General features: G+C 37.2%; 1 protein-coding gene across 2 annotated transcripts; it reads right to left on the reverse strand.

The window, feature by feature from the left end:
* Window positions 1–995: 995 nt before the first annotated feature.
* On the reverse strand, window positions 996–27,028 carry LOC142634371 (mediator of RNA polymerase II transcription subunit 15a). 2 transcript variants are annotated; one of them, XM_075808667.1, is made up of 10 exons: window positions 26,477–27,028; window positions 22,041–22,273; window positions 19,880–21,256; window positions 18,892–18,953; window positions 15,990–16,064; window positions 14,036–15,499; window positions 13,584–13,928; window positions 10,761–10,961; window positions 10,588–10,676; window positions 996–1,647 (listed from the first exon to the last, which is right to left on the reverse strand). In XM_075808667.1, the coding sequence occupies exons 1-10, from the start codon at window positions 26,662–26,664 to the stop codon at window positions 1,440–1,442; spliced, it is 4,242 nt and encodes a 1,413-aa protein (XP_075664782.1). In that variant the 5' UTR covers window positions 26,665–27,028; the 3' UTR covers window positions 996–1,439. The 2 variants fall into 2 exon arrangements, with proteins under 2 accessions (XP_075664782.1, XP_075664781.1); XM_075808666.1 differs by having other exon boundaries at window positions 18,892–18,962.
* Between the last annotated feature and the right edge of the window lie 177 nt (window positions 27,029–27,205).

The following is a 27,205-nucleotide window of genomic DNA, read 5'->3' on the forward strand; positions in this document are numbered from 1 at the left end:
ATGACCAAGGAAAAAACAAAAGGAATGATGGAACAAATAGAAAAAGGTCCATGTGAATGTATTTACATTTACAAATTGTTACGAGCTGTGCATATGCATACAAATTCGAGTTGTAACACAACATATCCTTCAAAACACTCTGCCGGACACAATAGTTCCTTTAGTATAATAGAGTAAAGACCTGAACAAAATTATTACACATTAGAATTAGAGACACTAAACAGCGTTAATGAAAGTAGCAAGTGGATCAAGATATAATTACTGATTGTAAAAGATGGTGAACTACCATTATTCAACAGCTTGGCCTCTTTCTATTACAAGTTCCACAAGAACAAGAAAAGCAAACCGTTCGGGAAGATTTTATTTTGTTTGACAGATATATATGATCTCTCTCACATGATAACCCCACAAATGTAAGAGCTACAATCATGTTAAATAGATGCTATATATCTCTGTCGCAACAGATACCATCTCACAGCTTTATGATTGTTGGCTGCTGGGTAGTTGTATGAAATCTGAGTAGAATATATGGTATGTCCATTTTCGGTTGTCACTGAATCGTTGGGACTCTTTTTGCAATCATGTAGATAAAATCTCTTTCCCTAGCCTTATGATCTACAAACCCGAGTTTAGGCTCCAATCAAGATATGAAATCCCAATTATGAGGCTCGAGGCTCAGGAGTTTACTTACATCCATGTCCACAGTAAACAGGAATTTTGGTTCCTCTAAAAATGTCAGAAAAGCTGGTTAATTTATTACACAGGTTAACTTCATTAGTGACACAATCATACAAAGGTTTTCATTAAAGATCTTCATATTAAATAATCGACATAGAGGGCAGCGGAACATTGGTCACAGATGTCAGAAAATCCATATAAAGGCTGGTAAATTTTATGTAACTGTCCCGTACGGATCTTTCAAATTACTCTCTATATTCCCAGTAAATTGCTACTAGAAAACAAAGCTTCACATTTCCCAACTAATAAACTTCTTCTGGCCAACAAAATAGACAATTACTTTTAAGTATGTTCAATCTTACAGAGCACTCAAATGGAACTCCTGGGAAGTGAAACATTTTTCTTACAACAGGCATAAATAAAAGAGTGCAGGTTTTGAAGTTACAGCACAAAAGAACCTAGTATATATGGTACAAATGCAGCACCTTCCACTCATTAATTTACTGAAATTCAAAGTACAAACAACATACACTATTAGCCTATGAACAATACAATACCACCCCAGGAGTATTGAGGTTGACCAACTTCATCATACATCTATATCCCTTGATAAACATACCAGCTAACAAGTCTTATTTCCAAAAAAGAAAAAGAAAAGGAAAAAGAAAACTATATCCTTAGTCATTACCACAGAAGCAGCTGCATTAAGGTTGATTATAAGATCTGTTGCAATAGTATCTGTCTGGGTCCTGCAAAGATGATCATGCAGCACTCAAGCAGTTCTCCCAAGTCCCAAATTTTGAGCTGAAACTGCCCCCACCACTCTGCTGTGCATGCTCAGAAATAACTGCTCGAGCACAAACATCCCAAGTCCTTGCTATCTCATCAAGTGACATGGGTTGTGAAAGGCTTCGTAATGATATGCTAAACCTTGACTTCGCCTTTACTGAGAGATCTTCATACTCCTTACTGTTAATTGCAGAATATGAGACCCAACTTTGTATGAGTAAGGGAATTTTAAAAACTCAAATGCAAGCTGGTATAAAGAAAGAAAGGAGAGAATTTAATACACCGTTTAGTATTTTAACTGTGAGATATACATTTGAAGAACATTAGAATTTTATGTGTTGCTTGTCTTTGAGACTCCTCTACTGTTACAATTCATGAAAAATGAGAAATTCTCTAAGATCCTTATTGGTGATATGCATGGGCAGATACTTTTGCTTCACTTAACCTCAAAGTTTGAGAATAAGGAAGAGGATAAGTGCGGATTGACTATGAAACATTTTAATTGAAAGTGGAACAGGAAGACATTGTGAACCCAGTTTATCAAAGCAATCTGTGTGCAAACCAGTAAAACCAGATGGTTGGACTAATGGAGACCTATGTTCTACATGATTATTGATTTTTTTTTAATGAATATGATTATTGATTTTAGTCTTACTTCAAAACACCAACAGAAGAATCTTGCCTCAGAATACAGCCAATTAGCCATAGCAGACATATTACTCGAACTTTATACAATGGTATAGCTTATATGAACCATTTTTTGAACAAGTGGATTTATCTAATGCAGAAGAAAACGTTAGGTATACCAATATGAGAGTTGCCGGTAGAGCTTGGGAGTACTGGCATCATTATGAAAACCTTCACTTTAGATGCCACTGGTCTTGAATTACTTGGGAAAGAATGAAAGATCTTTGCATTGAATATTTCCCACAGTATTTTCACAAGAAACTACCCCAATCTCAGTATGGTAATTTTCAAAATTGAAGTGATAGTATGAGGAAATGGAATAGCCAGCCAATTGCATGCTTTGAAGAAAACATGATGAATTCTCATCCAATTTTATGTTGTCAGTGCACTGTTGAACAATCTACCTTTTGTTAAGACTTCAAAGAACTAAAGGAATTACTATCTGCTAGGGAACAATCATTTGAAAATCTTTTTTTTTTTTTTTGATAAGTAATAAAGATGTATATTCAAAAATACTACCTCATGCAGAAAATCATAAGGCAGAGATAAAAATTACAGAAAAAAGATGATAAAAATCAGAAAGAAAAGATACTAATTACAAAGAAGGAGCTAAGGAACATAAGGAGAGAATTATTAGAGGTGAGTCCCCAAGCCCTAGACCAATCAAAAAGGGTACCACTGAAAGAAGCCAATAACTAATCATTGGAATTTTCCATGTCCTCAAACATCCTCTAATTTCGCTCCCTCCACAGACACCACATTAAGTATATTGGAGCTAAATTCCAAATGCTAGATGAATGCTTTCTAGGCCAATTCCACCAACCAAAGAGAGTATCCGCAACTGATCTTGGCAAGACCCAAGAAATCCCAAAAGATCTAAACACCAAACTCCACAACCAGTAAGCCTTACCACAATGTAGTAGCAAATGATTCACCGTCTCCCCATTACAACGACACATAATGCACCAATCAACAAAGTCCATCCTTCTACCCCTCAAATTGTCACCTGTAAGAATTTTATCCCATACAGCAGTCCACACAAAAAAAGAAACATGCCGAGCCTTAACCTTTCAAACACCTTTCTAAGGAAATATAATGGGCAAGGAAATAAAACGATCGGATATCAAAATCCTCATTCTTTGACAACTTCTATCACATACAATCTCCATTCTTAGTTGGAGGTAAATTAGAGCCCAAAGTACGGAGAAATGCATCCACACCACTCATTTCCCAATCATTTGGTCTCCAAATGAAACAAACATCCCAGCTTCTCCGTTCCTCTATCCCCAACCGTTCAAGAGAAGAGGCCACTGAAGCCCCTTTATTGGAGGCAATCCCATACACAACCGGAAAGTTCAATTGAAGTGGAAAATCTCCACACCATTGATCTGTCCAAAGCTTCACTCTATCCCCCATCCCTACCTCAAACCGAATATTTTTACTAAGAACTTCCCAACCCATTCAGATGCTTCCTCAACCCTAAACCATCATAACCATTTTCTTAGTAAGGCTTTATTAAAAGTAGTTAATTTCCTTACTCCTAATTCACCATTTTCCAGAAGTACACACACCTTATCCCATCCCACCAGATGTGTCTTGGAGTCCCCCCACAAAAAAATCCCTTTGCAACCTCTCAATTTTATTGGCAACATGTGTAGGGATTGTAAAAAGAGATAAAAAGTAAGTCGGAAGACTAGATAATGTACTCTTAAGCAACGTCAGTCTTCCACCTTTTGACAAATACATCTTCTTCCAACCAGCCAACTTCCGCTTAATTTTCTCCAATATAGGGTTCCAAATAGTGGGGGACTTGTAGGACACCCCCAGTTGCATACCAAGATAGGTCATAGGCAAAGACCCAATCCGGCAACCCAAGATCTATGCCAAGACATGAATACTAGGAGCCTCCCCAATGGGAACCATCTCACTCTTCAAAGCATTAACCTTTAATCCTATCACAGCTTGGAAACAAAGACGCAACATCCGAACATACATAATCGTATCATCCGCAAACAAAAGATGTGAGACACATACCCCTTCACCCCTTCTACCATCAGCCCTGAAACCTCAAAGTAAACGAGCACCTTTGACTCTTTTCATCATCTTACTGAAAACCTCCATCATAACCAGAAAGAACATAGGAGATAGCAGGTCCCCTTGTCTCAATCTCCTCGAACTCCCAAAAAAGTCAGATGGAGACCGATTAACCAAAACAGAGAACTGGACTGTAGATATGCATGTAAGGATCCACCTACACCACCTCACCCCAAAACCCATCCTCTTCCACAAGTCTAGAAGAGCCACCTTCACATTATCATAAGCTTTCTCAATGTCCAGCTTACAAATAACCCTGGAATCTTACTCTTCACCCTACGATCCACACACTCATTAGCAATTAGAACTGAATCAAGTATCTATCTGCCACCCACAAAACTGTTCTGAGACTCAGATATCAACTGATCCAAAACCTGTTTCAAGCGGTTTGCCAAAACCTTAGCCAAGATCTTGTATACACTCCCCTCCAAGCTAATAGGTCTAAAATCTTAGATATTAGAAGTACCATTCTTCTTAGGGATTAGGGCTATGAAAGTTGCATTAAGAGATTTTTCAAACTTACTGTGTTGATAAAACTCTTAAAACACAGCTAAAACATCTATTTCCACAACTCCCCAACAATGGTGATAGAAGGCTATAGAAAAACCATCAGGACCTGGAGCTTTTTCTCCTTCCAACTCTTTAACAACATGAAGAATCTCCTCCTTTTCAAACCTCCGTTCAAGCTAGTCCCTCTCCAATCCTTCAATCTAATCAAACTCCAAACCTTCCACAAAAGGCCTCGACTCCTTTGTCTCCTTGTACAAGTTTTTATAAAACTATACCACTTGGTCCGCCATCTTTGATTCATCCTCATAAATAACCCCATCCACCTCCAACATACTAACATGATTAAACCTTCTTCGGGAGTTAGCCACCTTATGGAAGAATTTGGTATTGTTCTCTCCTTCCTTAATGCAAAGCATCCTCGATTTCTGTCTCCATGAAACTTCTTCCAAAGAGAGAAAGTTTTGTATTTGAGATCTCATCACAGCCCTCTCATCTATCTCCACTTCTGAAAGGCCAAACTCCCCTTCCTTAGCATCCAATAATTTCAAGGTCTCCAACAACTCTTTCTTCTGACGACCTACATTTCCAAACTCACTACAGTTCCACCAAATAATGTCTCCTTTCAGAGCCTTCAACTTCTTAGTAAGCACAAAACTAGGAGTACCTGAGAAAGAGTATTGATTCCACCACAAATGAACCCTATCTGTGAACCCCTCTGTCTTTAACCACATGTTCTCAAACCTAAAAGGACTCTTCCCCCTCAATATCCTCCCTGCCTCCACTAATATGGGGAAGTGGTCTGAGAGAGGACGAGGTAAGACTCATTGGATCACATCCAGATAGTGGTCCTCCCAATCATGAGAAACTAGAACCCTATCTATCTTGGACATCAAAGGCTGATCCGAGCTACTAGACCAAGTATAACTCCCTCCTTCCAACGGCAAATCTATCAAATTAAGCTCCTCAATGAACTCATAAAAATTATCCATAGCTGGAGTAAGGCGCGATCCCCCCAACTGTTCACTTGGGAAACGAACAACATTTAAGTCCCCTATGTAACACCATGGAACATCCCAAAGTTGCAAAATTCCAATCAGCTCATCCCACATATGCCCCCTTAAGTTATTATCATTTGGGCCATAAACCCCAGAACAAGCCCAAATAAAACCATCCCCTGCACCCTGCCATTGAACCGATACGGAAAAGTAACCCACCATTACCTCCAACTTTTCTAAAGCCCTCCTATCCCACATCATCAAAACCCCACCAACTGTCTGATCCGCATCCAAAGCCACCCAATCAACATAAGGACAACTCCACAAGCTACAAACCAACTATCTATCCATACCAACAAGCTTAGTTTCTTGAAGGCAAACTACATCACAATTCCACTCTCGTAGTAAATTTCTAACCACCAAATGTTTCCGTGAATCATTCAATCCTCGAACATTCCATGACACCATTTTCAACTTCATAAAAACTGTTAACTCCCTACTCCAATCTTAGTATTGCAGTCAAAGAAGACTATCTACCATCATAGTTAACCGAGGAAATCAAATTCCTCAACTCCCTCTTCCCTTTGTCCTTGGACACAGCTTTCCCGTGGGCTACATCTTTTCTGTGTAGCAGATTGGCAGCCTTAATCTCTCTCTCAAGCCTTTGTAAAAGCATAATACACATCTCCTCATGTCAACCCAGAGAAAGCCCCGTCATTTTACTAAAATCATGGATTCTATGTTTCACCCAATTAGAAATATCCAAAGTATTTTCAAGCCCCAAAACCTCATTACCACTGTTCAACTCAGCTGACACAGCCATCCCCAGAGGAGTGATAGTCATCAAAGGGGAGGGACTATCCACATCACCCAAACCCAAGTCTGCTTCTCCCTCTGTTGTTACTCTCGCCTCAGGATAACCACAAGTTGCTGATACCACTAACTAGTTAACCTGATGGGGACTATCTATCCCCTGAGCAACACTTGCAAAATCAAACCAACCACCTTCATCTCCATCCTGGACACCCAAATCTGCTATCCCAGCTCTCAATAAACTCAAAAAAAAGTTGGACAAAAAAGACCTATTGATGCCCTATCACTCTCTGTTTTTGCCTTACCTAATGTCATTGGAGGCTCATCGGCGCGAAACCTGTCAGAAAAAGGGCATTTGACCCCCATTGATGAGTTCACGAGTTGACCCCTCACCTCAGTCTGAGGAACAGAAATCTCATAAGCACAATCAAAGCTCATAACTGTCACCAATGAGTGAGTTAGCACTCATCGGTGACTCCTCAGCGTGAAACCCACCGGAAATAGAGTTGTCGACCTCCCTTGCAAGCTTCGCAGGTCGACCCATCACCTTAGTCTGAGCAACAGATATATCGTGACCTGTTTTGGAGCTTGCCACCATCACCGACTCGTGGGCTTCGTGTGTAAATGGTCTCGGGTCAGCCAAGGAAGAGCTCTCACCAACTTCAAACCTGATTGGGCCTGTAGACTCTAGGTTTAGTAAATGTGGAAGGCCCACAAGTGTGTCACAACATGGGTCTAAGCCCGCCACAGGCTTTACTTGACCCCGTAGGTCACAAACTGTGCCTAAGCCCACCATGTGCTCCTTTTGACCTCTTATGACCCATTTAAAGCGGTTAAATCCACCTTTATTGCAATCCCATGCAACACTTCTCTTTCCTTCCCCATTCATCTCCACAGTCAAGCCCTTCCCTGTCCAGTAAGACTTCCTCAAATCATGTTCTTTTCCATATGCAGATTCATTCAAATTTGACCTGAATCTTAACAGAAATCTCTTTTTATTTCCTATCGGATTTATCTCTCCCAAATTAAAATCCACATTAATGCACCGAGAACCCACATCCTCCTCCTCCAAGAGCCGTCGGACATGGTTTACCTGCCAGATTTTCGCTCAACACCATCTATTCACCTTCTGGGTTCTGCTTCACCACCCTATCTTCCCCTAAATGCGACTTCCCCTTATCATGGATGCTTAACAATAGTGGCTGATTTCAACCCCTGACCTGCGCCTGATGGCCACGCATTGTCTCAGCAAAAGTTTTAGACATTTGAATCCCTGAGTTATTATTATGAGGCTGAGCAACAAATTTCGAATGACCAAAGCCACCATTCACATAGTATTCAAGTTCCAACATCTTCCTTAATTCTAGCCCAAAAACCCTCCACCCATTCTTTGCTCTACCCTTCAGAATAATAATAGACATTCTAGACCCATCAACTTTGAATTTAGTCAATAGTATAAACTGGCCAAAAGAGTTGGAACATTGTTGGAAAGTATAAGCTATATCATCCTCTCTGAAGGTAAAAAATTGCTTGGGACTAATCCCAATAACGATGTGTTCTATATTCTTCATCAGCCATTGTGCCGCATTCTTACCCATAAAAATCAATTTCATGAAGTATTTTCCCCGTTTGAAAATCCTTAAAGAAATGTACTGTCCCCCTTCCTCTACCACCAATTGAAAAAATTTGGATTTAATAAAAAAGCTGCGAAAATCTAATGAAAGATGTTTAAGACTAGACTGCTCAAGTGAAGCAAATGAACTCAAAAAAAAAAAAAAAAATTCAATTGAGATACTAAGGATGATAGATCACAACAAAATTATTGCTTCCCACATAAAAGACAACGCCAATGATGAGATCTTGGAAATGGAGGGAGATCAAGTACCACTAGATCATTATGTTGACAAAGAAATACAAGAGCCAACCGAAGTTTCAATCTTTAACCAACCAAAAGAGTCTACTATCGAGCCTAAACTGCAAAAACACTCGAAGAATCCTCCATGCTGCATGAAGATAAGCAGCTTGAAAATGTTGAAAAGGTTAATAGCATGGTGCTTCCTATGGTTCAAGATAAGATTGTTACAATTCCACGCATTGGTTTTGTATTTCCAAAATTGTTTAATGATGCGGTGGAATACGAGGTTTTTCTATTTTCAAAACTCCCCAAGGTGATTCCAAACTTGAAGCAAGCGTTACTTGCCAAAATTTTGATCCTTTAGCACTTTAAAACTCGAGGTTGAGTTTTCTCCAACCAAGGGAGAATGGTGCAAGATGCAAATTGGAGGATTTTATTATAATTTTGTTCTATTCATTCTTAGATATCAATTGTATCTTTAATTTAGGCCTTTTTTTTTCAAAATTTAGGGTATTTTTATCCTAGGAAGCACGGGTGAGGCGTTTGGGCCGCCGCACCCGCGTCCGACGCGGCGTGACGCGGGGACGTGCAGGCGACACCGTTGCCTACGCGTCCGTGCCGCATCCGCCTTTAAAAAAATATTTTTTTCGGCGCGATACGCGCTGACTCGCGCCGACGCGGGCCGATGCGCGCTGAATTGGGCTGATTCGTGCCAACTCGAACCGTATTAGTCCGAAACACCGAAATTCAAAAAAAAAAGTACAAAATCTTCTTCTCTTTCTCTCTCTGTCTTGTTTTCCTGCCTCTACTCAGTCTAGATGTTGCGTAAACTGGTTTAAGAAAACTAAAGAAAGGTAAAAAAAAAAAGAAACGAAAGAAACTCAATTTGGGAAGCTTTTTTTTTTTTTTACTGAAGAAGGTAGAATGAACTGGGAAGTTGGAGACTTGGAGTGACGGAAGAAATGAAATGTGGTGCAGAGGCTGACTTGGTGTAGAGATATTTTTAAAAGGTGTGGTGTAGATTAAGCTTTGGGAAATGGAAGCCTTGGGGAAATAAAAAAAATAAAAAATAAAAAGGTGAAGTTGATATTACGTGATGTGTTGTTGACTTGTTGGCACTGGAGTGGGAATGGAGAGAATAAAAAGAGGAGGATTTTAAACTCATGGGTTGTATTTAATTTATAAACATGTTATAGTTGTTACTTGCTATTACTCTTAGATTTGGTATTCGTTTATATAATGTGAAAAAGTATACTTAACAATATATTAAAAATATAAATATAAATATTTTTATAAATTTTTTAATCGCCGCACCTAGCCGCACCCGCACCCAGTTTTTTCAAAAATTGCCGAATCCCGCATCCGTATCCGCACCCGCACCCGCACCCGAACCCGCAAATGCACCCGTGCTTCATAGTTTTTATCATACAATAAGTAGGTTTTCAACACCAATTAGAACTAGAGTTTATTCCTATAAAAGCAAACTATTTTAATCCTTTTGGAGAGGATTTAGAGATGATTTTGATGAATGGGAAAAAAAATAAGTTTTTGGTTTGGTGTGACTCCATATCTGCTAATGGTTTTCCTCACTTGGTGCTTGTTCCAAAAAAGCCTAGGTGCTAACTCCTAGGTTCCTAACCTTTATTTTCCTATCTTTTAATTTTGTTCAGGTTTGTCCTGCGTTAGTTGAGCTACAAGACTCTTACACCATTTGAATGTCCTGCCTAAATAATAATGATATATAGAAACTAGCTTTCCAAAACTTTTGGCTACATGTGTGTTTATATAAATGGAAAACAATAAGTCCTATTTCACCTGAACAAGTTTCCACATAAGAGACTTGCAGCCCCCATAGGCAAGCATCCAAGGCCAAGGCAAGCTGCCAAGGCCGAGGAAAGAAATCAATTAACTCAAACTAGATGATAAATGTTTAAATATTAGTTACATGGAAATCCAGCTAGATTCAAATGAAGTTCTTTTTCCGCAAAGCCTTTTCAGAAACCTCAAAATCAAAAGAGGCTCTATTTCATTTTAAAGTTCATTTTGTCATAAGGATTGCCCAAAACTATATTAAGTCTCTTCAGTTAGACCTGGGAAACAATCTTCAAATCATATTTACAAAACCAAAACAGCATATAAAAGAAAGGTATAGCACAGTTACATCACCTGACTTCAACAGGAAACTTGTCTAAAAGTATTGGTGAGCAATTTGGATAATTTGAGGGAACAAGCAATCTTAATGGCTGAATAGGTGACTGCATAGAAGTGAAGCATGTATAAATAGAGATGAGATTTATACGATAACAAATTAATTCATGTTAAAAGGTCCAAAAGCCCACCATTTGCGCTGAAGCATACTGCGATTTCAAGTTCGGACTGAGAGCAACAGCACTGAAAGAGCACTTGACAATGGTTCCTTCACCTCCTTCAGCAGCAGCTGCTGCTGCAGCTGGATCAACGTCTTCATCACTGATATCAACAACTGTATCTATAAGTCGCTGATTTATCTCCCTTATTTCTTCCAAAAGGGCATGATTAACCTGCAATAAGTGTCGCATGATTTATTTGTACTAAAGAGACTCATGTAGGGTTCTGACCATAAAATTGAAAAAAAAATACCAAGATGGGGGAAATCATGATTCACTACTATCCTACCAAAATGTGGACTGTTTGAAATGTAACACTTATTGAGTAAACTTTGGAAAAATATAATATAATATTTCCTTCTTTTTCTTCTTCCCTCATTTACCCTTTCTGAGATAGAATAGAAAGTAATATTAAAATCTTCTATAGATCACAAAGCTTTTGGGAAAAAAGTCAGCAGACAACCACTATGTTTTTTTTTTTTTAATAAGTAACAACCACTATGTATTTAACTCATATCTACTTTGTTACATTATAAGAAATGTACATTAATCTGCCAATATTGTTCCACTTACAATTGTAATTGGCATATCGGGTTCAATTTTGTGAACCACAAAATCGGTGCTCTACATACTTTATTTAAAAATTGACATGCTATTTTTTTTTTCAGATTATTACGTATGATCTACAAATCTAAATAAATTTATCCACAAAGGGAGCCCAGCTATATAAAAGCCTCATGTGTTCTGCCAAAGTCTAGTCATAAGACAAGGTATCCACTTAAAAGCTTAATTGATAACCTAGTTTTATAAAAGATCCCTAACATCAGATTTAAGAATCAGAACCTGGAGTCCCAGTATATACTGGTAAATGAAGAGTATATTAACGTTCAAAGAAACTCTAAAGACCTTTGCACTATTGATGCTAGGACTTCTTTCAGAAAATAAAACTCCATCCTCCATCCTCCATCAGATATACAAATATATCTTTATTTCTTGGTTTTCTATTTTTAAAAGATTTCCTTGTAACTTCTTGGGATGTCCTAAATCATCATGCACATACCTGACAATGATGTGTGTACATCTAGTTCTCAAATGACTTTTTCCTGTGCTAAAAAATAAATTCCCTATGAGTTCAACCCTGTACTTCAGACATTAATTTACTCTCATATTTCCACTTTTTTTTTTCTTTCTTTGTACCTCTTATTTTCTTTATTATGTCAAAACAAGACAAATTTTGAAGAAAATAGAACACAGGCAATTACCAAAAAGGTCATTTTATAGGTTGCCTGAAATCAGCTACATGTATTAGATTTGCCATTAAGCTTAATCAAGAGTCATACCTTCTGAAATCTTATAGGTTATTATCTCATTACTGCCACATCCAACATTTTTCATGACCCTCTAGTACTGTTTATGCTTTTAATTTGAAGCAAGTCACTCTTACGAATAGGATCCTTAATGCTCAATATGCATGTCCATCTTGTTGACACACATTGCCACTATAATGGCTATTCTCAATACACATCATCATTCAATAGCCTCACATTTAATGATGTTTTGTTAACCCTACCAGTAGATTGTATGTTCTCTCCATGTTTATAATGTACATCAAATTTCATAACAATCATGTCTTTTAGTATCCAATCCACAAAAGTCATACATCTAGCACATTTTTTTTTTTTAAGAACAGTATTGAGTTTTTTTTTTTCCTTATTTCTAATTACACACGATTTTGAACCCACCATTTCACCTTCTACTGAGCCCTTACAAAGGAAGGAAGCAATCATTTGAGCTAGAGCTCATTAGCTTATAGGTAATACAGTTTTTAATCTCCAGCCATCTTGATACTTGATGAGCAAGACCGATGTGGGGAAACTATATAATTAAATGGTGAGTTTGAAGAAATAATTAGCCACTAAAAAGATATTTAGTGGTGGTGAACCCAACCTCTCTGACTAAACTACGATAAGGTGGCATCTCATCAATCTTGATGGACATTTTTTTTTCTCTAAATAAAATGGATGCTCTATGCTTTCATACTAAATTAGCCCCACAGATTGCTCTGAATCTGCCAGACCAACATGCCCAGGCCTCCTTGCATAATTAATCGATGACTCAGGATTGTCTTTGGTTTTATTCCCCCCCCCCCCCCCCCCCAAAAAAAAAAAAAAGAAAAAAAGAAAACTCCCCATGCTATTCTAAAGCTTTATACATAGATGAGACAAAATTTGGCTACAAACTTCATTGGATGTGAATTTTGACAAATCCACCATCATATATCCTTCATGCTTGCGAAATTTCCAAAATATCAAAGATAAATAGTTATGTTACCAATCAAATATTTAAATTTCAAATTTTTGTAGTCTAAAATTATGCATAAAAAATAATTTTATAGATCGAATGGTAAATAACATCCGTTGGAACTACTAAAAAAAATCTCTCTCTAGAGGGCCTCTAAACAACCAATAAAATTTGTATATTTAAAACCTAAAACATCGTCTAGTCAACATCTATCAATAACATAGTTTTGAAAGGCACAAAAGAAAATCATGCTGCTTTACCCTCCACATGCAATTGCATCCACATCTTAAAAAAAGCCATATATGCCTCTCCTTTTTGCTCAAGTGCTCAGGGCATGCGAAAAGGCGAGTACTGAATCTACAACCTTACCTTCCACCTTGTTCTTCCAAGGGGAAAAGGTGCCATTTTATCTAAAGCTCATTTGCATGCCTTTTTTAAATTACCATCAACACTATGATTCTTTTAGAAGTATATAGCACAAGCTGGGATTTATACCTCAATCCTAGGCCTCTTGATACTAGAAGTTGCAGTTGACTCCAGGTCAGATGTCTCTGAACCAGTCAGTTGCTTGAAACTATCATTCATACTACCAGCCGATGAAACAACATTTAAGGGCATGGCACTTGTGTAGCGCCTCATTTTCCTTGTCCCATTGCTTCCATCTTGAGGCATGTAATTTCTTGCTTGAAGACGACACTTTGTCATGGCAACCAAATCCTCACCAACAGCAGCCCTGGATCCATTACCTGGTGCCGATCCTGCTATCCTATCAATCATACTTACAACTGAACCAATGTCACTGACAGATGCACTCAATGATTTGGGTGACATTGATTTTACCTGAAAAATACAAGCGTTGTATAATTCACGACCAACATGAGAGGAAGCAAAATAAAACTACCATTAAGCCCCGCAAAAGATCATGGTGAGGAGAATATTTAACTAACCGCTTTAATTAAGCGTTCAAGAGGCTGCTCTGTAATGCTTGGCTTTCCAGAAACATTCATTAAAGCATTACCATGAGTCCCATCTGGACCAGTAAACTCAGCAAGCAAAGGTGAGGCTGATATCCCAGGAGTACCAATGGCAAGTGATGGAGCTGGTGCCCCAACACCACTTGTTTGTTGATGTCCAATATTTCCCGCATTTGAAAGTGAGGAAACACCAGAAACAGGTTTCTCAGAATCCCCTGGCATGGGAGACGGAGCCAAAGGAGTCGAAGGAGATGGGACAACAAAAGGCGAGTTGGCAGATTGCAGCGGTGTTCCAGCTTTTGTGAGAGATGACAACAGATTTTGCTGGTCAACTTGCGGAGAAGAGTGTTGCGGGATCTGTGGGGATGCAGCCTGAAGGAGTTGGGGCGAAGAAATAGGAAATGTAGGTCCTGGTTTCAACTGTTGATGGGAATAGGCAGAACGCTGGCCTGCTGATAGATGTTGCTGAAAGACCCCTGGCTTAACACCCAAACCCGGTCTCATTTTTATGTCATTTACATCATTGATTTGATGAAGCTGCTGCATTTGGTGTGTCTGCAACTGTGCAGAGAGCTGCTGCTTTGATTGTTGGTGTAACTGTTGCTGCTGCTGCTGTTGCTGTTGCTGTTGCTGTTGCTGTTGCTGTTGTTGTTGCTGCTGCTGCTGCTGCTGCTGCTGCTGCTGTTGCTGCTGCTGTTGCTGCTGCTGCTGCTGCTGGATTATCTGCTGCTGCTTCTGAAATTGCTGGTGCATCTGGCGCTGCTGAATTTGTTTGATTTGTTGTTGCATTTGCTGTTCCTGCTGTTGTTTCAAATGCTGTTGTTGAAGCATATTAGAATTTGACTGAAGTGGATTGATGTTAGGCTGTAGCACATTTACTCCACTCTGTGACGACAAGGTGTTGATGGTTGTCTGCTGGGGAGTACCCACAGGATTCTGTTGCAGAGATCCCATAGTCACCGGCTGCAAAGAGCTCAGAGAATTTCCTTGTCCTGAGTCCAAATTGGAGCCAGGTTGTAGTGAGTTCATCATGTTTGGCTGTGCTGTCGAAGCCCCAGATAAAGACATAGAATTGTGCTGCAGGCTTGACATTGAATTCTGCTGCATTGTTGGAACAGAACCTTGTAAGTTCATTGATTGCAACTGAGGGGTCATTTGATTTTCATGAGACTGAATTTGAGCAAGTTGAGGTGGCTGTTGCATGGGTTGCATATGAGGCGCAGGAAGCTGTCCTTGCTGCAGTGCAGGCTTCTTAGGCCGATTTGTATTTATAAAATTTACTATCTGCTTCTCATATGACCCTAACTTCTCCTTGTAACCAGGTGATATATTAACTTTGGAAACATTTAAGAATGTTATAATACGCTCCAACATAGTCTTAAATACTTTCAACTTCTCAAGCTGATCTGACTTTGATTGTTGTGGAAGAGAATCATGCTGGAGAACAAAAAAAATAATTATTATTATAAGAACAAGAATTCTAGTAAAGGACAAAGATTAAGTTACAAAACATAATCAAGTTATTTTTAATCTGTTCCTATAAGGTAAAGAGCGGGGTGTTTCTAAGCACAGGTGTATTAACAGCCCTATGAGGACAGCTGCCACTACTTTCAACCACATATCTATCTCTCCACAAGGATGCCATTAGAGAGATGTTACGTCCACAATATTTTTACAGCTCACAACAAATCACAGGTGATTAGTTGTTATTAGTTTAAATTTGAACCTAATACTAAAATTACTTTTTTGCCTCAATAATAACAACCAGTAACAACCTGCCACTTAGGATTTGTTGTAAAAATGTTATGAAAATGTTGTGGACATATCATTTCTCAAGCCATTAGCACCAAAACTATGATGTGATAGGCTGAATAATGAGTAAACTTAGGCCATGAATTGCACAAGGAATTTTTGAAGTACAACATACCTGCATCAATTTAGCAGAAATTTTCTGGAACATTTCATTTATTTCAGGCAAGTACAAGTCCTTCATGGTTTTGATCTGCAAAAAGAAATTAGCAAAACAGATTGTTAAACTCTTCATTTCTTCAGAAGCCTTTATTTATTTCCTTATTATCAGTGCACTAATGCATGTTTCCCCTTGGGGGAAGGTTATACATATCCATTAAAGCATGAGTTTGTATATGGTTTTACACAAGCTTCAGTTAACGTTTCAACCAGTGGATTTTATAACAATACAGATATGAAGTTGTCATTGTAATGTACAAATATATTCCAGATGAAATTTAATAAAGAAAAGAAATGAAAAAAAGATGGGGAGAACCAAAGGAGTCTTAAATTATAACATCCATCCATCATCCACTAGTGCTATTCACTCTTAATTTCAGGAGACAAATATGCCTATATTTACTGATCCTAAACCATGTTCAGCTGCACTACAATAATCATCTTTTTCTTCGACCTCATGTACGTTGTTTTTCTTAAAATATTTCCTTTTAATGAACTTTGATATGAAAAAAAAAAATAAATAAATAAATACATATGTCCACTCATGCACAAAACAGAATTCCTGGTTCTTCTTCTCTATGCTGATGCACCCCACATTTTTCTTGATAGGTACACATCAGACAGCCTAGTTGAAGGATAAAACTCACTACATTTGACCAAGATTTCATCTTCATAAATTCCTTTTTATTTCTACTCAAGATATGGGTGGTTCCCCTTTTACTTCATGTTGACCATCTTTCCTAATAGGAACTTCACCAGACTAACTACTTGCTAGATAAACCATATTACAATTATTAAAATACTAATTTTTTCTACAAATTACTCTCAAGCCTTGCTTATATCTTATTTTTGGCTCAGGATAATGGCTGTAGAGATTTTTCCTATAATCTATTTAATAACTCATGTGAAACATTTTCTTTTTATGTATAAATCTTAGCACCCAAAAGCAAGTTTTTTTTTTTTTTTGATGTGTAAGAAATATGTATATTCAAAAAAGGCACAAAGCAAAACAAGAGAAACGCAAAAAACAGAGAAGGAAACTAATTACAAAGAAAAAGAGAACTAAGGAACAATGGGAGAGAATCACTAAATGTGAGTCCCCAAGCCCTAGACCAAGAATGAAGAGAACCAGTAAAAAGAGCAAGCAACTGGTCATTGGATCTATCCAAATCTTCAAAAGTCCGTCAGTTGCATTCCTTCCAAATACACCACATCAAACATAACACAACTAAATTCCAAATGTTAGAGAAGTGCTTTTATATCATTGCCTAAGCCCCACTCTGACAGTATTCTCTCCAATGCACCAAAATCACTATTTGTCAAATCAAGTAAGTAGTAAAATAACTCAATCTGCTACACAAAATATATATATATATATGAATTAAAATATCATCTCACGATTTAAATACAGATTCTCTCTCTCTCTCTCTCTCTCTCTCTCTCTCTCTCTCTCTCCTACCTACCTACATATACATACATATATACCTATATTGGAACAGAAATGAGAACGTTAAGATGGATAAGTGAAAAATAAGGTTTGAAATGAGGAAATCCACTTAAAGATAGGGGTAGCCTCTATTGATTAAAAGATTAGGGAAAGTCACTTGAGATGGTTTAGTCATGTTTAGAGGAGAGTGATTAATGCACTAATAAGAAAGAGTGAGTTGATCCAAGTTGAGAGAACAAAAGAAGGTAGAGGAAGACCAATCATTAATAATAGTAATAAAAAATAACATGTCAATTAGAGAAATAGTAGAGAGAATGACTTCAGATAGAATAGAATGAGGGGGAAAAAAATACATATGGTCAACCCTAACTAATCTGTCAAGGATCTATAGGCTTCCCAACCCCCTTCCCAAAAAAAAAGTTTCGGACTAAGGCTTTGTTGTTGTTGTTGTATCGAGTTAGGCACACACTAGACAACTAGAAGTAGTAACCAATGCGGATATCCCCATCTAGGTATCATCATGAAGAGTTACTTATCAAAAAAAAATAAAAAAATAAATAAAGGTATCATCATGAAGAGTAAAACCATAGAAGTGGGCTAACAAGTACTAAATTTTGTGTTTTTCCCACTTTGTAAAATATAGAAGTGGTTCTTAATTGGTCAATTTATTCTAGTATTAGTGTTAATGGTTTCAATAAAAGGATTAAAATGTAATTATGAATCATTTAAACAAGCTAATAAAAAAAAAAACTAGTTCATTGTTGGCGTAGTTTTTACTTTAGATTTAGGTCAAAACTAATTTGAACTAGTTCTATGGTTTGCCAAGCAGCACAAAATGTGCACATAAAATTCATGATACGAAAAACAAACAAGCATAGCATAAGAGAATCTCTTGAAGAAAATGGAAATCAGTCACTGAAGTTCCATATTGGAGAAAAATATGGAAGAATAGTCATACACTGATTTATTATGTGGCCCTCATAAGACTGGTTTAGCTGATTGTGACTATATATAGTATTCTATATTATCATCTAAGTTCCTAGTTTAATGTCAGTTGCATATGGCAACACTGTTATCATCAATAATGAATCATAATAATTTCAGATTTATGAGTATCTAAGCTTCAATGATGTTTTGTTAGAGAATAATTTATTAATTCTTTTAAAAAGAACAAGAAGTTCAAATTCTCCACTGCTAAGATAATTCTTCGCATCCTAATAAGTACGAAGCTTTGCCCTCTAATCCATATCTACATCATTCAAAATAATTATTTCTTGGTGGTCAGCAACTATTATCAATTAAGCCCAAATTTCAACTCCACCGAAATTCAACATTTGCCACAATACCTATGGGAATTTGTCATAAGTGAAACCTCATCCAATTAAAAAAATAAATAAAAGACATAGCATATTACCTTTTGATAGACCTCCTCTTGCCAATCAGCCCCATTTGCATGCCCTGTCTGAGCTGTGGAATCTAGAGATGCTAAAAAGTATATAAATATATGTAAATAAATGCTCATGAGAGTCAAATGAATATCTTCTTCTAAGGAAACAATTTAAATAAGCATTACTCAGTGAATGCTATACTAGTAAAAATCTTCATTTTAAACTATATATCATGACACTGAAACACAACTGTAATAAAAGCATGTGAAATGAAAATAGCACCCAAGATTAAAAGCGAATTACTTTACACACCCCCTGCATATTAAATTACTTAAAGACTCCCCATATAGTTTTGCATTGATCCACCATGCATCACTCATCCCCCATAAAACCCCTTAGAGGCCTCCACAGCTTGTTTTACCCATATTGTCAAATATAATAACATTCACTAGCTATTTTGGATGGGGATTTGACCTCATATTGAACTAAAGTGACCAAATCAGGTTGGACAATGGTGGACATTCAGAATTGGCACGTCCCAACCAACCAAGTTGAGTGCATCCTTCTTACACATGGACATAATTTATTATATTAATTTACTAGATTTCTTTGCAAAGTTTAAATCTACATAATTAGCTTGTATGTACTTTGATCATTTTTTCTCTGACAGTTGACATGTACTTTTTGAAGTTCAACATATTACTTTTGGCAGGAGGTTCCATTTCCAGCTTTGCACTTACTAAACAACAGCAAATTTACATTATATATATATATATGTATATATATATATATCAACCACAATGCATTTTGAAAACTTGGATAAGGAATAAAAAAGGAGGGGCAGGGGAGAGAGAGAGAGAGAGAGACGAAAGATGTATAGATTTTCCTGTTTAACTCCCAATCCTGATGATAGTCATGCAAGGTGATAAATGATAATCTAAACAAAATAAAGGCACCAAACAGCAAAAGAGATTTATGAAAAAGAAATAAATTTGCATAGATGCAATGACATACTTGATGATGTCTCTGGAGGAGCTCTTTGTGATTGATATAATTGCTTTTGCTGATCAATCACATTCTGTGGTTGAAGCAAGGAACCTGATGCTTGACCTGATGCTTGAAGCCTTTGCTGTAATAAATTTGGCTGCTGCTGTTGCAAAGCCATTTGCTGTTGCAACTGTGAAGGTTGCGACTGAATCTGTGACATCAATTGCTGCTGTTGCTGCTGTGGCTGTGATTGTGATGGCTGCCCTTGTGTGTGTAACATATTAGATGCACCCTGTTGTGATTGTTGCTGCACCTGAACCTTGGACTGTTGCAATATGTGTACTGAGTGCTGATTAGTTTGCATATTTGAGTTACCAGACTGAGTTCCAAGCAACTGTTGTTGCTGCTGCTGTAACCCAGAAACATTACTTTGAGGGCCCAACTGTTGCTGATGCATATTAGAGAGGTTGCTTTGCTGAGCCATTAACTGTTGTTGTTGCTGCTGCTGCTGCATGTTTTGAAGATTATTCTGCTGGCCAAGCATCCTCTGTTGCTGCTGCTGCTGCATGTCCCCAACACTGCCTTGTTGTGCAATTAATTGATTCTGTTGCATATTTGTTGCATTTGACTGTTGCCCCATCAGCGGCTGCTGCTGCTGCTGTTGTGGAGGTAACATTGGCTGCTGCTGCATAGATGCTTGCTGTTGATGAATAACAGCATTCTGTTGTGACTGTTGCTGCGGCCTGAGAACTGATTGAGGATGTTGCTGAAGCATGGACTGTGTTGCCTGCTGAATAGATGACTGCTGATTCTGCTGCAGACCAGGAAGAGGAGACGATTGCATCACAGAAGGCTGCATGATCGATTGCTGAGAAGATTGCAACTGATTGGGTTGTAATAGATTTTGCTGCTGCTGCTGCTGCTGCTGTTGTTGCTGCTGTTGCTGTTGCTGCTGCTGTTGCTGGATGTGAGATTGCATGAGTGAGTGTGACATATTTCCCTGCGGGAACTTCTGCTTTAATTGCTGCTGGTAAATATATTGCTGTATATTCTGCGGCTGCTGTTGCTGTTGGGGAACAACTTGTTGCCTTCCTGGAATTTGCCGCTGATTATTTGCAAATATATTGGAGGGAACCCCTTGTCCCATTGAATTTCCTACTGAGTTCTGAGAACCAGGCATATTCTGCACATTGGTATTCTGGCCAACAACATTTGGGATAGGATTCTGACTTAAACCAGAGACAGGAGGCAGTGCAGATGGTAAACTAGCAGTGCTTTGAACTCCAGCAGATGGAATGTTATTCTGAATGTTTTGAGGTAACAGCTGTTGGCGAGACTGATTAGCTGATAATGGGATAGGAAGTGACTGCCCAGGATTATGAACTTGGGACTGCATACTCATCCCTATTGCATAGGAAAGAACAAAAACAGACACCAAACCATATGAAATGTTGAAGGATTAAAAAAATAAAATATTTTAAAATTATAAATTTAAAATAAATAAAAAGTGGAACAAAGAATAGATAGTAGCACATAGTATACCACGGGCAAAGGTGTTAAAGCACTACAGCCCAGCCCCCCACACCCCCCCCCCCAAAAAAAAAAAAACCAACAGCAATGGAAAAGAAAAAAATGGAAATATAATTCAATTGAATTCCTTATATTTGAACTCACAGCCTCACTCCATTACCCTTACAAGGAAAGGAAACGGAATTTGGGCTAGAGCTCATGAGCTCACTCATATCACCTTTTTTTTTCTTTTCTTTTTTTTGATAAGTATACTCATTTATTTTTCATAACCAGTTTTGAGGGTAAAAGCAGTCCAACAGATGCTAAACATGCAAATTCAACTGCACATAGCATCCACCTTTCCCATACCCCCCACCAATAAAATAAAGGCAACATTACGTTTCAAGATGTCACAAAAATAACATCTTTAGACATTTTAACAGGAATTACACATCCATGTCCAAAAGGAAAAAAAATCGCGCACACACACACACATATATATAAACATATATCTATGTTTCTGTATATGTACATATGCATGTAAGTATGTGTGCGTGTAAATAATCCATGAAGATACGTGAAATAATGATTTCGGTGTCAAAAACACAACACCAGAGAGAGAAGCAGGGTGGATTAATATGTAAATAAAACCATGCACATAATTCTTTGATGTTCTTACCTGCATCTGGGGACTTATTACTATTGCCAGCAGAGTTGGATGGCAAAGCATTGCCTATAGGATTCTGAGACTTAGTTTCCATTGTAAGCATTTTCAGAGATATTTTTCGTAGATAATCTGACTGGCTTGTGGCAGCAGTATAAATCTTTTCCTCAAACCTTATAGCAATTTTCCTGAGTTCATGTAATCCATCTTGGCCAGAAACAGGGAGATGCCTCTTCAAAGTTTCCATTCTATACACAAAAGGAGATACTCTTATTATGTTACTGACCATACAGGCACAATTAAGCTTTTAAAGAAAAAAAAAAAGTCCCAAGTTGGTAAACTATGCTGACAGTGCAGATCTTAAAGCAACAAAATGTGAAAAGAAACCGCATAAAATTTCATGAAATTTTTTTTTTTGATAAGTAAATAAAATTTCATGAAATTTTAAAAATATGAACAAAAACCCAATATTTTTTTCTCTGAAAAAAATTAACAGTGGCACTTGATTGTTCAAGGTTCACTATGGTAAATCTGTCAACAGAAAATGTTTTCCTAGTCAACTAACTCGATACCTTGCTTTCCATGTATTAGACCCCCAAGTGTTCCTCAACGAATTGTATTCCTAGCTCTTTATTTAGGTGATGCATTCAGGTGTTTTGTTTCCAACTCCTAATATAGCAATAGCACTACTAGTTCTTGTAGTCAACTCCCATGATACGACATTTGCTTTCAATGTCATATCCAATTCCTACACTTGTAGATGCATTTGTCATATTTCCGAGAAATTTTATTTTTCTTCATATGAGGATCATCAACACTTACCACAAGCCTTTCTGACATTACTTTGAATATTTGTTCTCTTCATTTTCCAGTCATATGCCCTTCCTCAGTTTTTTCTAATAATTAACTGCAGTAAAATATTGGTTATGGTATGAAAAGCTACTACGAACTCATGCTTTATCAAGCTCATATATGGAATGAGTAGCTAAGCATGGACACTTTCTTTGGGGTGCCGTAACCGTGTCATAGCAGTGCCCTATCTGCTGTCTCATTTATAATTTTTCCAAAATTGCTCATATCACCATATTATACCCGCACCCGTGTCCATGCATCCTAGATGAGTAGAGAGACACAAGTCCTACCAGCCAGATCACAAATACAGGCCTAACATTAATGTTGAAAGCAAAAAACACATTCCATATATGAGCTTGATAAACCAGAGCCGCCAACAATCGCTACGAGGCACCGGTTTTGATGACTTGTGCTTGGAAAATTTTGTCATACCAATTACCAAACACTTGAAAATGTTTTTCTATAAAATGTTTTCAAAAGAAAATACTTTGTTGTAAAAAATTTTACATTTGAAACATTTTACAGTGAAACAAACAGAGCGTTAATTCAGTCATACACAATATTTAAAATGTCAAACGAAAGAAAATGAGAAACCAAGCATATAAAGACTCAAGCTTGGTGTTTAGAATAGCTTCGTTTTTTTGACTAGTTTGTTTTGTTTAAAATGCTTATTATTTAAAAGTACAGGTGTACTTGGAAAAATGCAAGGCTTTCAAAATCTGTACCTATGAAATAAGTTGGCTTATTTCCATTTTTGAACCTAACCAAATTGGGTAACGTGTGTATGTTACAACTTATTTTGGTGAGTTATTTCCCCCAGCTTGTTAGATAACATTTTATAGAGCATTACCTTTTTTTTCTTAGTATAGCTAATTAAATCCTTACTAATTAAAACGGATAGCACTTTTAAAAGTCAGCAATCTGAAATGGAAATTTAGTCTTTCACATGATTACTGGATGTGCTAGACCTAGTCTTATGTTAAAGTAAGCTACTGATGTCACCACATGGGGATGTTTTACATCCAAGCGATATCCCAAAAGGACAAGTTACAATTAGAGCTCCCACATACTTGCGGACTTTCAATGTGATATTCATTGCACTTCTACTACATAGCGCCCTCACAACCTTGATGGGGGTCTCAAAGCATTACTCTTCAGTGCAGACTGCAGGCTAGCTTTTCAGTTAAACTGTGTTCTTGAATGTGTGTGGCATTGAAAGTGAAGATTGTAAGAAGGTAATCTTCAAGTGTTCCACAAAAAATTCTACCCCCAGCTCTATATTTGGGTGATGCACTCAAGTCTTTTGTTTCCAACTCATTATATAGCATTATTAGCCCTTGTAGTCAACTCCCATGATACAATACTTTCTTTCAATCTCATATCTGATTCTTATACTTGTAGATGCATTGTCAAATTTCCAAGGATATTTATTTTTCTTCATATGAGGATCATCTACACTTACCACATGCCTTTCTGACATTATTTTCAATATTTGTTTTCATCCTTCTAGTTATGCCATTCCTTTTTTTTTTAAGCAATAAAACACTGGTTATGGTATAAAAAGCTACTACAAGTACACACTTTTATCAAGCTCATATATGGAATGAAAGCACAAGTCCCATCAGCAAGCCAGAGCACAAATACAGGCCTAACAGCAATATTTAAAAACCAAACATTGCAGTTACACGCAATATTCAAAATGTTGAATGTAGAGTAAGTCAAACAAAAGACAATGAGAATCTAAGCGTATGAAGACTCGAGCTTTGTGTTTAGAAATAGTTTTTTTTTTTCTTTTTCATTAGCTTATTTCGTTTAAAATGTTTATTATATGAAAGTATAGTTGTACATAGAAAATGTGAGGCTTCCAAAAGATGCACTTATGAAATAAGCTAACTTATTTCCATTTTTAAGGCTAACCAAACAGGGTAAGAATTGTGTGTTTCTTACTGCTTATTTTGGCTAGTTTATTTTCCCAGCTTGTTTAGGTACAATTATTTTAGAGCTTTACTTTTTTTCTAAGCATAGCTAATTAAAAAACCTTTCATATTAAAAGGCGTGCACTATTAAAAATAAGCTATCTGAAATGGAAATTTAATCTTTCACATGCTGAACCTAGTTTTATGTGAAAGGAAGGAGTATTTGTCATAAACCTAGGATTTTTTTTTTTGGTATGGACGCGTGTTGAGTCTAACATCAAGAATGAAATATGAAGATACTATTGTCAGCACATGGAGATTCATCAGTCACATCTGTGTGATAAACCAAAAAAACTAGTTATAATTAGAGTTCCTGCCATGCTGGCAAGCTCAAAAAAGGAAGGAGTATTTGTGGTAACCCCTAAGATTTTTTGCACGTTGTATGGACATGTGTTGAGTCTTACGTTAAGAATAAATTAGGTCTATCTGGGCTATATATAAATACAAATGAGTAGTACATAGAGCTACTATTGCTACCACATGCAGATCATTACTCACATCTATGTAATATCCCAAACAAACTAGTTATAATCAGAGCTCCTGTGATACTTACGTACTCAATGTAAATGTTATATTCATTGCACTCTTACTGCATAGCGCCCTCACAATCTTCATGGGGTCTTACAACATGACCCTTCAGATCAAAACTAGTTTTTGAGTTAAACTCTACGTTGTTGAATGCATGACATCAAAAGTGAAGATTAAGCAGTTAGGTTCCAATCCCCTCCAAAAAAATGAATGACTTGACCAGTTAAGCTAATGAATAGGATGTGAGGAGAATCAAAAAAAGAAAAAGAAAATGAAAGCTATTATAAGTTCATTTTTAATCATCAGACCCAAACACAACCCGTAGAGCTGTACCAGGTTTGTTACCGCTTATTTTAATGAGTTTATTTCCCCTTGCTTGTTTAGGAACAATTTTTTAAGAGCAATACTTTTGTTGACCTTAGTATAGCTAATTAAAACCTTACTTATTAAAACAGGCAGCACTTTTAAAAATAAGCTATCTGAAACGGAAGTTTACTCTTTCACATGATTAATGGGTTGTGATGGGCCTAGTTTCATGTTAAAGGAAGGAGTATATGTGGTAACAACCCCTACGATTTTGATGAAGTTGTATGTACACATGCTGAGTTTGACATCAAGAATGTACTATGCCAATCTGGACTATATATAAATGAGTACATGGGGATGCGTCCTGCGTTATCATCACATATGTGTGATATATCAAAAAGCTCCGGCGTTCTCGCGCTCTTCCAATTCATGAGGATAACTAAGCTGACACAACAGGGTGATGTGATGTTCATAGCACTCCCTAGCCCCTACTACACTCACAAAATCCTTTGATCAAAGCATTACTCTTGAGTATACAGACTAGAATTTTTTATTTCCAGTTAAACTCTGTATTCTTAAATGTTTGTGGCATCAAAAAGTGAAGATTTTGCTGTAAAGTTCTCTAATTTCCACCAAAAAAGTCAATAACTTGATCAATTAAGCTAATGAATAAATTCAATTTGATCGGATTCGGACCCAAACACAACGCGTAAGCATGAATATGTAGAACAAAAACAAAAAACAAAAGCAAAACCATAAATTTAAGGAAAAGAGAGCGAGGAAAATTACATTTTGTTGACGATTCTTTGACGAGAATCGGGCTGTAAGTGGCTCCGCCAATCAACAGAATCCATGGCAGCTTCTCCACCGCCGCCTCCAGGAGCTCCAACGCCGCTACCTCCAACTCCGCCGCCGCCACCACCGCCGCCTACAACAGGACCTTGAGATGGATTTGGCCTCCAATTATTGTTATCCATGATGATCTAAATTTTGTAACCGAAATTCCAACCACCAAATTTATATAAAAATAACGAAAATCGGTAATAAGACCTAGGCAGAAATGAAAGAAAAGCACATAACTTTATATATATATATATATATATATATATATATGAACTCCGATTTTGCGATAAAAAAAGAGTGATGATGAGGAGGCGAAGTCTAATTTAAGGGAGGATTGTTAATTTATAAATAAAAGGTTGAAGAGTTTCGGGCAGAAAAGGATTTTGAGAAATAGAATTGATCGATTGAATTGAGAGAGAGAGAGAGAGAGAGAGAGAGGAATATAAAGAGATGTATGTCATGTCATGATGTTTGGGGTTGTTTTTGGGAAAGTTGGATTCTTTTTTCTAAAATGAGCTTGTTGTGGCAAGTTTTTTTTTTTTTTTTTTTTTTGAGAATCTGTTGTGGCAGGTGTTTTATAACAAAATCTGAGTAATTATTTGCTTGCAGTTACGGGCCTGTTTGGGCACACAAATTGAGGTAATGATAACCTTCTTCATTACTAGTTACTAGTGT

The sequence above is a fragment of the Castanea sativa genome, chromosome 5 (assembly GCF_040712315.1).
Source record: "Castanea sativa cultivar Marrone di Chiusa Pesio chromosome 5, ASM4071231v1".
Classification (NCBI taxonomy): Eukaryota; Viridiplantae; Streptophyta; class Magnoliopsida; order Fagales; family Fagaceae; genus Castanea; species Castanea sativa.